The sequence below is a fragment of the Apium graveolens genome, chromosome 7 (genome assembly GCF_009905375.1).
Source record: "Apium graveolens cultivar Ventura chromosome 7, ASM990537v1, whole genome shotgun sequence".
NCBI classification, from domain to species: Eukaryota; Viridiplantae; Streptophyta; class Magnoliopsida; order Apiales; family Apiaceae; genus Apium; species Apium graveolens.
In genome coordinates this window covers 8,397,875-8,411,130 of record NC_133653.1, presented here as the reverse complement: position 1 = coordinate 8,411,130, position 13,256 = coordinate 8,397,875, and the positions used below count along the sequence as shown (strand labels likewise).

The 13,256-nt window shown below is 42.0% G+C and overlaps 1 protein-coding gene across 1 annotated transcript; it reads right to left on the bottom strand.

Moving 5' to 3' along the window:
- Positions 1–10,722: 10,722 nt before the first annotated feature.
- On the bottom strand, positions 10,723–12,389 carry LOC141673207 (uncharacterized). Its single transcript, XM_074479940.1, has 3 exons — positions 12,198–12,389; positions 11,115–12,101; positions 10,723–11,046 (listed from the first exon to the last, which is right to left on the bottom strand). Exons 1-3 carry the CDS (start codon positions 12,387–12,389, stop codon positions 10,723–10,725), a joined length of 1,503 nt encoding a protein of 500 aa, XP_074336041.1.
- Positions 12,390–13,256: the final 867 nt, after the last annotated feature.

The window sequence follows — 13,256 nt, the reverse complement described above, 5'->3', positions numbered from 1 at the left end:
ACAGCTGCTTCCGAGACGCTTTCGCCTGGGCTGCTCTTCGATCTAATTTCCTCTGGAACCGGGACATGTCTTCCTCCAAGCGCTCTTTATCCTTGAACAAATTGAAATAATGTCCCTCAGAGACTTCCATCGCTTTATGTGCTTGGCCAAGCTCCTCTTCGGCTCCGGGCGCCCTGACCTCTACCTGCGTAACAACCTTCATCCTGGCTTGCATGTCCTGGACCTTATTAGCCACATCACCCACCCAAGGATCAGCCTGAAAAAATTATAAGGCAAAAATTAATAAAAGTAACTGCAACAAAAAGATAGGGAAAAAATATATAATAAAAAGCTAAGAAAAAAGAATACTAAAGAAAGCCAAACCATCAGCTCAGTGCAGGCACCCGATGGGTCGACGGTTGCATACACAGGCTGGTCTTTCGGAAGCATAAGACCTCGGAAAATATCAAGTCTGACCTCTCATAAAGCCGCTGAAGCTCGGAAAACTATAGAGTCCGAAGAAAGCACCCCCCTCCACTTCAGAGCGTATGTCTTTATGACTTCTCTATCTTGAGCACGAATCCTTTTGCGAGGATCAACAAGCTAGTCTGAAGGATCCGACCTATTCTCGTCGATAAGCTCCAAAGAAGGAGTGGGAGAGTGATTCGAACATCAGCACCCTCGAGCCGAGAGTTTTCTTTGATCGCTTTCTGCTGAGCAAGTTTCTCCTCAGCCTTCATTCTCTTCCTTTCTAAGACAATCTGACGGGTAGACACTGCGGTGACAAAACACTAGGAAAATATTAAACATCTGAAGCAAAAATACGTAAATAAGGCAGTTCAGTTATGCAAGCAAAAGTAACAGAATGTGAAATTAACACAAAGGAGAAAAAGGAAAATGTTACCACTACCCCATTGGGCGAACAATCGGTCAACATCCCGTTTACGGGTCAAAGGCAGTTTAGAAAGATTGAGGTTCACCAGTTTATGTTAATTCTCAGAATCTTTGACCTCCAGCGCTGGCATCAATATTGAGGAAGGGTCAACATTACTCCAGACGCCAAACTCAGCTTGATAGATGCCAGCTATGTAGCATCATTGTGTGTGTGACTCTTTTTATTACTGAGGTTGGTGGCACACCAATCTCCCCGACCAACTCTTCGGCTAATAGTAAAGAAGCTGTTAGTCTTTTGGTTCTTACGGAAGTCATAGTAAAATAAGAACAGTCTGACCGAAGGCTAAACCTTTGCCTCTTGGCAATTAAAGTGGAAATTATTTATGTGGATGAACCCATTAGGGTCCATCTGAGCGAAGGCGATTTTCATCTCACGGAAAAGCTTCTTTATAAGTTTCAGCAGAGGGACAGGGAAACCAAATTTGAAAGCAGCTTTAGAAATTCCCACTGCACCGTCGCCAAAGTCCGTCGGGACAGGGGAGTATTGAAGATTATATCAGAGTTATTTGTCATATATAGGTGATAATGGCCCATGTGTATGTGATATTTTGAATAAAATAACTCTATTTCTTTCTTTTTAAGTTGGTTTGGGTTATTTGTGACCGGGAAAGAAGCTATATCGTTGAAGTGGGCAGGGCCGAAAGGAAGCTGAGCCTTGCTGGACGACCGACGTCCTGGCTGGACCGATCCATATCCCTTCATCCAAAAATGAGAAAGCCTGATCCGTGTACTCGGACTGAATCAATAAGAAGAAAAAGAAAAAAAGAAGGTCGAGTACAACATGCCTGATCGATCCGAAGAAAAGAGGGGTTAAGGATCAGTTCACAAGGAGTTTAGGGATCGGCTCTCGAAGTGTGTTCAAGGGCTTGAACTATACGAAGAATCTTCAAGACCCACAACACACCTAAATGCCATCTTTAAATCCCCACAAACTCCCCGGAAGAGAAAATGAATTAAGGGTAGTATGTCAAAAAACATTATGCCCAGAAAACCCGTGACAAACCCCAGGTCAAAAAGAAAGGAGATCTACTCTACAATTAAACGACATAAAAACCCAGAAAACCCACTAGCAAAGCGTATTGTTATAGGGAGAATTTGGTTTAACAATATTTTGGAGGTTTTCTAAAATCACAGAGCAAAATATAATTATTTTGCTAAGAATGCGAAGAACACAAAATGGATTTTGATGAATGTTGTAACTGATCTTGTTCGTTGATTCGAAAAAAGCTAGAGAGAAAATGTTTCTCTTTCTTATTTCAGACTATTGATCATCCCTATACAAGAGGCTTACGTACCGTTTTATAGGGTTCAAGCCACACATAATTCTTAGAGGACAAGTTACATAGAGGGGCTAGGGTTTGGTCCGGTCCATCAAGGCCCAGGTTCGTTGACCGTTGGGTAGTTTGTAGAAAAGCTCATATTAGTCCATGGCCCAAGCCTAACTAGGCTGTAATATGCTTTCATGGCATTAGGCGAAGATATCTTGTTGGTGAAGCACGAGAACACCTGAGGCCTCATATGCGACCCCTTGGAGTCTGATCATGTGATGTGGTCCCAGAAATATGTAACTAGTGCTTACCTCGATGAGGTCCTTCCAAGCATAATATAGTCCCGCAAAATTTCCATGATGTGTCCCAATAGGGTCACATAGGCATATACTGTTGTAATTATATCTCATGTGTTGTTGACATATGAGTAAGGACTTCGACTTGTCTCTTCAAGCCTCTTTAAAATATGAGGTGATGACTCCCCTCCTGTTGATATGGGGGTAGGGCTACCCTACTGTTGATGGGGAGGCAACCCGTTGCACCAGATAATATAATGGCACGATTCCTCTTATTGATATATCCCCACATGTCAGCTAGTGATGTCTTGGTCAACAAAGCGATATATGGTCTCTAGTAAATATACTGGTATGAGAGTTCAACTTTATTTTTGGATCCAATTATTTTAACACAATAATAATAACAATTCTTGTTATGGGCCTGTTTAGAGCCCATATAAATTTACGAGTATAACACGTATCATACACAGCAGTAAGGTTACATATCAGGAGTCAAAAATATTGCAAGATATCAAGAACTTACTATTTTGAAGAAAAGCAGATGCACTGTAAGGTTGCCTGAAAAATTGGGACTTTAAGTTACTCGTCGCTTGATGCTTATAGAAGAATGGAACTGGAGAGAGTATTTTGTGTTTGTGAAGATGAAAAGTTATGAAATGACAAGAAAGAGGTGTCTATATATATATATATATATATATATATATATCGACGTGTGGAGACGCGACCTATGTGTTACTTGGTCTAAGAGACGTTGGTTTTAAAACCAACGGTTGAGATTAGGGGTGTGCATTCGGTTAACCGAAACTGAAACCGATTTTTTTTTCGGTTAACCGAAACTGAAATAGGGGAAAAACCCTACCGAAAACCGAATCGAAATATATTCGGTTTTAAACCGAAACCGAACTAAATAATTCGGTTATAACCGAAAAATAAAATTTAAAACCGAATTTCAGAAAAAATGTTGAAAGTTGCAAAAAAAATCATAAACTGCAGAAAGAGGGAAATGCTGCTCTGCTGACACTGTGCTACTGGCCTGCTGCTCCATTACCTGACCATTAATTCCGTTGCTGCAGCAAGGGCCAAAGAGCCGAGAATACTAATTTGGTTTATGTGTGCTCTGTGTATATATTTACTGTCCTGTGTGTATATCCTCAACCCCAGACTATCTGTTTTGTCTCTCATCAATTTCAACAAGTATATATTTTATCCTAATATTATTATTATAATAAAATATATATTTATATTTTATAAATAATTCGGTTTTTCAGTTAACCGCGGTTAATAACCGAATTGCCGAACAACCGAATTTTGCAAATTATTCTACCGAAAACCGAACCGAAATATAAAGTTTGGTTAACCGGACCGAAATTATTTCGGTTATTCGGTACGGTTATCGGTTAACCGAACCGAATGCACACCCCTAGTTGAGATAAAAAACGATTGGGATTTAAAGGTAGGATGTCAATTATGATCTCGAGATATGATAGTTGTAATCATTAAACAACCACAATTCCCAAGCGACGCTTGCTACGTCGGCTTTCATTGTCCCGGATATTAGGGCTCTTGTATTGTTTCGTCACTGGGCTGAAGAGGTTGGACTTCACCTGAGAATTATCTCTCAGCCGAAACTCAGGAACATGTTAGAAGCCACATCTCTTAGGCCCACCATACGTATTTGGGTCGATGACAAAAGAGGATTATGTGGGTCGCAAGGTGGTCATCCAATATCAGACACGATCTACCCCGTTAGAGATAAAGGCATGGACGTAGTCCTACAGGCTCCAACGGACACGTTCTTGGACTGTCTCAATCGTCCAAAGAAGTAGGGTATGCAACATTAGCCTGGTGACAGGTTTATATGCACGAACATAATTCATTAGTTACACACACGTACTCACAGACTCTGAAAAATATCTCGTATTCATTATTACTCACCGTACTAGTTAACTTATTCTCGCACCGAAGATGAATTAAGGGGACAATCACTCACATTATTCTCTTTGCAGGCCGAGCGAAGGATAGGTAGACAAAGACTATTCAAGCAAAAAAATGGTTCCAACACACCAATTATATGGTTTAATTCCGCTTTTACCCTTCCAAGTTCGCCCTTACGAGCACATCAACTACTGAAACTCAAAAACGTGCATTTTGGTCATTGACATTTACGGGTCTTGACCATGTAATACCCATTTGCCAATTAGGTATCTTACATAAGTAAAATATCTATTCTCCAATTGAGTATCTCAATTGTTAAAATTAATCAATTCTTTTTAAAATTATTATTTTTGTTAATTGTCATCTAAAAATAATTATTTTTCCTTCTTTCGGTTAAGGAAATGTTTAACACAAGATGTACAAGCTTTAAACTAGACCGCTGTGACTAAATTTTGTAGTTATTCTTGATTAAAAAAATAATCAATTTACTATGGAGTAACAATCTTCTACTACTAATTATTTAGTTGACCAAACTAATGTACATCAATGACAACAAAAGACATGTCGAAAAACACAAAGAAGAGGATAATGTGCAGAGTCAACTAAATGTGTAGTTTAATGTAGTGCTCTGGACTTTTGTTACACCACTAATTTTAGGAAAATGTTATTTCCAGAGCTTTTTTTTATTTTCAGAGCAACATTAGTGTAAAAAGACAAAACTGCCCTCCCTGCATTTACAATCAAAGCCCTGAAAATATGAATATAAGGGTAATTTGGTCTTTTCGTAATTTTTTTCTCTGAAAACAAAAAAAGAGCTTTGGAAATAAAATTTCCCTAATTTTATTATTATTGGCCTGCTATGTTTGCTTTAACCCTAAAATGTTAATAAAACACAATATTAATTAACACTAATGTTCGATCTCTCTTTCACTATTTACACACTAAAATACTCACTAAGAGCATCTCCAATGATATTAGCTATTAATTGGTTGGCTAAATTGGACCTGCATGACAATTTGTAAAATTTGTTGAACATGTAAGGTATTGTACTTCGATGGTATTAGCTATATTGGTTAGCTATATTTTAAAAATAGTAGTTATTAAAATTTAATGTTATAAATAGAATATATCACTTCAATATGGTAATAAATGATTAATTTTTTTACATATTTCTTACAGGTCTGTAGTGGTTCAATAAAAAATATAGCCAACATCAAGAGGTTGGTTATATTTATAAATAAGGGGAATGTACCATTGGAGATGTATTTATTTTTTACATAATATCTATATTTTCTATTTATAGTAGGTATTAATGATTTTTAGCTAAGGGGTTGGAGATGCTCTAATTATAATTTAATTGGTGATGAAAAGGCTTTAATTAGCCTCTGGAAAATGACCTAAAAACCAAAGGTATGAACTTTATTTTATGCTGAAAAATTTTAGAAATAATGAATTGATTAGTAAAATACATTTATATTAATTCGAATATTCTATTGTATACCATTTCCCAAGGCACACTTCTTAATAATAATCGGTCACCTCTATGCAAGAAAACACTGTTTAATTAATAAAAAAAGTGATCAACTCAACAATAGTGTATGAAAGTGAGGGACTAGTGTGTGTTTGGGCAAATCCGTATTAATTAATTTACATGCACTTGGCATAAATTAGATTCACTACTAGATATTCTGTTGATTGATTGGTGTTGACGGAGGAATCTGGTAATAACAAAGATTGAGGTTTCTCGGCGGAATTAAGATCTATGACGGTGGTTCTTCGCGGTAAATCAAGCGGTGTGTGGTGGTTTGTGGTTGTTTTGGGCTGAGATTGATCAGAGTAAGTGGTGGCTCCCTTATCAGCTCTCAACTTCTTACCCCTCTCAATGTGCCTATGTACCCTTTTTATAGGGATCAAGCCTGACATAGTTCTTGGGGAACACGAAATCTAATGGGCTTATACTTCTTATTCCTAGGCCCGACAGAAGCCCATCCAGAATTCGTCTTCCGCTAGCTTTAGGAATGTCCAACTATGAGGCCCAACCGTAAAGGCCCAAGGCTTGTCCATAATCGTAGGACTTCACGGATAGTGCATCTCCCAGCGCAAGGATAACACTCCACTACAGCTATCTCCCTTGATTTATGGACGCAGGTATAGCCACGGTTCACCCCAAATGCCGGACGCGTCCCTGTCCCCTGAATGAGGATAACCCACCAGATAGCAGGACAGGTGATCCCAAGCTCTTGGGTGCAAAGTACAAGATGACTTCAAAGTTCTCCAACGAGGACACCCGTTGAATACAAGAACAGAGTTCCCAAAGCACACACCAAAGTTCACCCTGCATCCCCAACGAGGACACCCGTTGAATACAGGATGAGGCCTTCAATCATCAGGCATATCCCTGGAGGTCTTCAAGCTTTTCACGGACATCCCCCTCCTTGACCGTCTCAAGAAGGGAATTTTTCAAAGAGTACCTGCAACAAATACGTTAGTGAAAATAATCTCCATTGCTCCTTTCCGTGCATGCTTTGTCCTAGGGCCACCCTTGAGAAAGCATTTACCACGTATAGGACGCGTCCTGAGACATCAGATGCGTCCTGAGACATCAGACGCGTCCTGACTCTCATGAAACTTATATTTGTTCTTCCAGCAACTACCTTCCCTAACATCCAGCATATCAGGATGCGTCCTTTCTCCCTGAGCGCGTCACACAACCCTCATTGCCAGATAAACATAACTGTCAAATATTTCCACCACATTGGACGCGTCCAAAACTCCAGGGCGCATCCTACTTTAGGCATGTGCTCTCAAGCTTTATTGGAAAACCTTCATTTGTAAACACTTCTTCAATGGTGGGTGCGTCCTGCTTTCCTTGGCGTGTCCTCACCTTTTACAATGCAACACCGAGTTTGACCGTAATCATCCCGCGTTTGACCCACATCAATCCAATGCCAAATTTTGGGTTTAACAAATACCCCCAAAATTCCATTTGCAGTTGAAAACAAGACTGGAATTTTTATTCGAAGGCCACAAACAAAATTTGGATTGACCCATTTGTAATACATGAGGACGCGTCCTGTTTCCTGGACGCGTCAAACCTTTAGACATTCAATAATGACTATTGCATGACAGCTGTTGTACACGTCATCATCCTTCTTTCTATAAATATCCCAAAACACAACCCCCATCAACACTTTATTTTCTCTCAGCAACCGCCATCGCTGCTGCCTCCAAGCTTCAAGCTCAATATTCCGACAATCCCGTTGTCCATTATCCGATTTCTCTAGCTTAATCCAACCCCCAATTCACACGGTATGTAAATCCTCTTTTAACTCTTCATTTGGTCGAGTAATCCAACCTCAATAAGCAAAAAACCGTTCATATGCTTCATTTTTACTTTAACTGTTCTTCATTTTATTTTGTATGTATATGTGTATATATCTATCAAAGCATCATATTTTTCCTATTTGATTTTGTAATTGCATGTTTCTAGGGTTTTAATTACATCTCCCCAAACTGATTATAGCGATTCAAATTCGGCTGTGCTCCCAACATTGTGGACATGTCTACCTCCTAGGGCGCGTCCTGCATTAATTTTCATTTAGTTATTTTAGTCTAGAATCGAATAGACGCGTCGTCAGTCTAGGACGCGTCTTCATACTACGTTTCCTGCGATAGATTTCTTAGGACACGTCTTCTCACCACATCCCTCTTCTTTCAATTTTGCTTTTTCACATAAATTTCTAATGCCTTCTTTTATTTTGAACATGGGCGCGTCCTCAAGATTTTCTTCCTTCTTTTTTCAGCTGGAGGACGCGTCTTCTTCATCAACACATTTAAGCAGCGGTTGATTGAACCCTCTCTTATACAGAACTTCATCATACATCACATACCTTGCAGCCTGGTAGCGGAGTCGTCGAGCCTTGTACTTATCCTCGGGGAGTATTCCCTCGTGGATATAAGCGAGAATGGGCGTCATCCATATTTCCTTGGGTGCATCATCCACTTGCATCATCTCCACCTCCGGGATACTAGGAATCTCCTGAAATTCTAGGGGTATAGATCCCAACAACACAGCTTCCTGCTGTGACCCCATTTTCTCCAGGGCATCCGCGTTGCTGTTCTTCTCCCGCGGTACACATTCCAACCTCACCTCTTTGAACTTTCCAATCAGGCGCTGCGTACATCTCAAGTACAGTTCTGTCCGCGGTCCTCGAGCTTGAAACCCCTCATTCACCTAATTACCACCAGCTCCGAGTCACTCCTCGCAATTAGGCTTCGCACTCCCATTTCCAAAGCGATCTTTAGGCCATTAATCAATGCTTTATACTCCGCATCATTATTCGTTGCATAAAACTTGAAGTGAATTGCACTCATCAGATGATGGCCTTCCGGAGACATGAGTACTATGCCCGCTCCTGCTCCTCCATTGTGAACTGCCCCATCTACATGCAAGATCCACCAGGGATATGGGAACTCTTCTAGAGATTCCTCATTATTATGGGGATGGAGCACTACCAAAGCCTTATCATCAATAACAGAATCAAATTCCAACAAGAAATCGGCTAGGGCTTGCCCTTTAATTGTTGTCTGGGGCATGTATTCCAAGTCAAACTGTCCCAACTCCATAGCCCATTTCAACATTCTCCCCGATGATTCTGGTTTGTGAAGGACTTGTCGTTGCGAATATGTTGTACGAACTTCAATTCTATGGGCCTGGAAGTATGGTCGTAACTTCCTTGACGCAAGGATCAAAGCATAAACCAGCTTCTCCATGCTTGTGTAGTGAGTCTCAACATCGTGCAATCGCTTGCTCACATAATACACTGGCGACTGTTGCCCATCTTCCTCTTTTACCAGAACAGCGTTGATTGAATACTCAGACACTGCGAGGTACAGTATTAGAGATTCTCCATCTAACGGTTTTGACAACATGGGAGGGTTTCCCAGGTGTTCCTTGATCCTTCTAAAAGCCTCTTCACATTCTGGTGTCCATACGAAGTCTTTCCCTGCCAACTTAATTTCCTTAAAGAATTTCTTGTATCTGTCAGACGATTTGGAAACAAATCGATTCAATGCGGCGATCCTCCTAGTTAAACTTTGCACTTGTTTCATATTGGTGGGTGATTTCATATCCAACAGTGCCTTGATCTTTGCGGGATTGGCTTCAATTCCCCTATGGTTGATGATGAACCCAAGAAACTTGCCCGACTCCATGCCGAATACACACTTTTGTGGATTCAACTTCATGTGAAACTCCCTCAGAATGTCAAACATTTCCTTCAAGTGCTTGATATGGTCATTTGCCTCCTTGGACTTTACTAACATATCATCCACATACACCTCCATGATTCTCCTAATCTGGTTTTTGAACATCATGTTTACCAACCGCTAGTAGGTCGCGCCAGCGTTGATCAATCCAAATTACATCCCTATGTAGCAGTGTAGCCCCCTATCAGTGATAAAGGATGTATGCTACTGATCGGGACCATACATAGAAATTTGATTGTAACTAGAGTATGCATCCATGAAACTTAGCAATGCATGTCCCGCCGTTGTATCAACCAACTGATCAATTCGTGGGAGCGGGAAACTATCCTTTGGACAGGCCTTGTTGAGATCTGTGAAATCTACACACGTCCTCCACTTCTCGTTCGGCTTTTTCACAAGAACTGGATTTGCGAGCCACTCGGGGTAGAAGGATTCTTTGATCAATCCCACTTCTAACAGTCGGTCTACCTCTTCCTTTAATGCTATTGCCCTTTCCCCACTCACTGGGAGGCGCTTTGTCGTATGCCCGTGCAATTAGGGAAGATGTTCAACCGATGACACATTATACTTGGGTCAATTCCCACCATGTCTGAATGACTCCATGCGAAGACATCGAGATTTGTAATCAATAAACAGGTAAGTATTTCCTTCATTTCATCACTTAGCTGAGATCCCACCTTCAAAACCTTGCTTGGGTCATCTTTGTTGACCGGAACAGATATTGTGTCTTCGGCTGGCCCCGTTTTCTCGGCAGGCATAGGGTTTCCGGGATCCGGATCAAAATCAAAGTCTCGGGGGTGCTCGACCTCCATTCTTGCATCCAAGGGCGCGTCCCCATGTGCGGGAGCTTCTACCTCAAGACAAGGCGTGGCTTTATGCACTGCAAATATGGAGGGTGCGTCCTCGTTTTGAGGAGCATCAACCTCAATTCTATTTTCATTCTTCAAGGGCGCGTCCTCTTTTTGAGGAGCATCAACCTTGAGGCTACTATCGAGACTTTGTAAAATCTCACTTCTTCCTTCTCACTTTTCTCCATTAACCTCCTTTTGTATGATCTCTTCCACATGGTTCACCACAACTTCTCCCACACTACGGATCCTCGAAACAACCCCCAACGTCAAAACAAGGGTCTCGATAACACGAGTTTCTTCTTCCTCGGGACCTTCCACAAAATAATGGGCATAAACTTCTCCACTTAGTTTTGTCTGAATGTCATCTGCATCTTCAAATGGAAGACCTTTTCCCTCATATCTTCTCATGCGAAATTCTTTAACAGCCTTGTGATAGCAGTCGCGTGACTCATATTGCGACCCTCTTAGACTTCCCACTCCGTTAGGTGTTGGGAACTTTATCATCAAGTGATGTATCAGGGTTATCACTCTGAATGCTCTCAACAGGGTCTGCCAACTAATACGTTGTGCACGGAGTCCTGATCCAGTAATTTGAAGTCTATCATTTGAGTGACAGACAGAGCTCCTTCCCCAAGTGTGACAGGAATCCTAACCGAACCCATAACTCTCACTGCTTCCCCAGTAAAACTATAGACGTGTGCATCTTCAAAATACATGTCGCTATCCGGGAAACCCAATTTTTTATACGTGCTGTAATACAGGATATTAGCAGAGCTCCCATTATCCAAGAAAACTCGATGTACGTTCATTTCCCCAATAAGCAAAATAATCACCAGCGCATCGTTATGGGGATGATGCACCCACCTTGACTCTCTTTTCCTGAATGTAATATCAGCAGACTCCCCTTTGAATATTTTCTGAGGTCTATCTTCCAAGCTATGAATGTTAATGAGCGGAGGGTGTCGTGCCTCTCTTATATTTCTTTCCAACGCCCGATTACTATCACCGACAAAAGGGTGTCCTCCAAAAATTGCCTTGATACTATCAGCTCTTTGGAACTTGACCTTCACTGTCTTTTCAGCGTCTTCCGCCCACGGGGGCTGCCTTACATCTTTCCCCTTGTCATCATTTGCCCTGCGTCGTTTTACCTTGTCAATCCATTCTCCCAGGTATCCTGCCTTGATCAATTCTTCGATTTTATCTTTTAGGTGATAACACTTGTGGGTGTCATGACCGGTGGACTCATGGTAATCACAATACTTCTTCTTGTCTCTACTCTGCCATGAAGTCAAACGATCTGGTTTCTTGAAGATTTCTCTGTCCTTATTCACCTCAAAGATGTGATCAATAGATGCCACCATCGGAGTGTAATTGCTCACCCTCTTTTCATAGTTTGATGGTGGACTCCATTCTCTCCGCGTGCTCACGGTGTTTACCCTGTTAGTGCTTCGGGCATTTCGCCGGTAATCTGGGCTTACGGACCTGTCTCTCCTCTTAGCTCGCCCTTTGGGATTGTGGGTATTATCATTCTTCTTTGTTTCAGCAAGCGACTGTTCAATTACTTTGAAGAATTCCGCATGCGCAAGTGCATCAGCTAATGACACAGGATCCTTTCCTTGCAAGTGTCTCCAGAAATCCGTTCATACACGCAGACCAGCTATAAGGAGTATTTTCAGTGTCTCAACAGTTGCGCCCCTCACTAGAGTAGACTCTGCATTGAACTTTTTAAAGTATGAGGTCAGGCATTCCCTTTCTTTCTGTTTCACATTGGCCAGCGTGGTAACCGGTGGCGTATATTTTACTGCAGCCTGGAACTGAGTTAGAAGTAAGGTTTTCATCTATTCCCAAGATGTGATCACCCCTGGACCAAGTTTTTGGAACCATTGTTGAGCACCTTCTCTGAAGGTGGCCGCCAGGAGAGGGCATCGTGCCAAGTCAGGTACTTGATACACATCCATTTTAATATTGAAACGCCCCAGGAATTCCACGGGGTCGGAGTTCCCATAAAAACGCAAGTCATTGGTTGTGTTCCTATATCCTGCACGCAGCTGCGCTTCCCTCACAACAGCAACAAAAGGGGATGGAGCCTGCACAGTTGTTGTTACCCTACCTCCTTCAAGATGGTTGAGCAACCTCTTAAGATCATTCACGTTGAAAGTCCCTACCCCAGGAATGGTTTGGACGTTGGGTCGTTCCCCTGGGTTACCCCCCGAGTGTACCGGTGGATCTTGCCGCCCCTCACCCTGAGGCTGCGGCTGTGGTATGTTTCCATCTTGATTTTGAGCATTCCCTTGCGCATGAGGTTCCTCATGACCGTGTCGCGATATTTCCTCATTGTTTTGCAACCTTTCTTGACCTCGCGCGACGTCCCGGTCATGAGGGCACGTCCTGGTTCCATTGCCCGTAGCACTGTGGGAAGGTACATGAACAATGATGAGGGGTTCTCCAATAGAGGGCGTACCATCTCTTCTTCCATTATATGGCGCCCATCCATGATGGTATCTCATCCTTCCTCGTCCATTCCCCTGATAGCCTCGACCATAGTTTCCAAACCTTCCTCGTGGAGGGGCACGCTCATGCACGCGGTGCCGCACCCTATCATCTCTTGGGTCTGTACGGGGCACACGCGTTGTATCACAGGGCCTCGTGTCTCCAGCATTTCTTTCTTTCTGCCATTTTATCAGCAGCATTCTCAAATCATCGTC

Bases quoted from the DNA above. Each gene is read 5' to 3' on its own strand.
- LOC141673207 (XM_074479940.1), bottom strand. From the start codon at position 12,389: ATGAAAACCTTACTTCTAACTCAGTTCCAGGCTGCAGTAAAATATACG. The intron at 12,102-12,197 runs GTATGAACGGAT...GTAATTGAACAG, and splicing joins TCCTTATAGCTGGTCTGCGT to TCGCTTGCTGAAACAAAGAA. The intron at 11,047-11,114 runs GTATTAGTTGGC...TTGATGATAAAG, and splicing joins ATCAGGACTCCGTGCACAAC to TTCCCAACACCTAACGGAGT.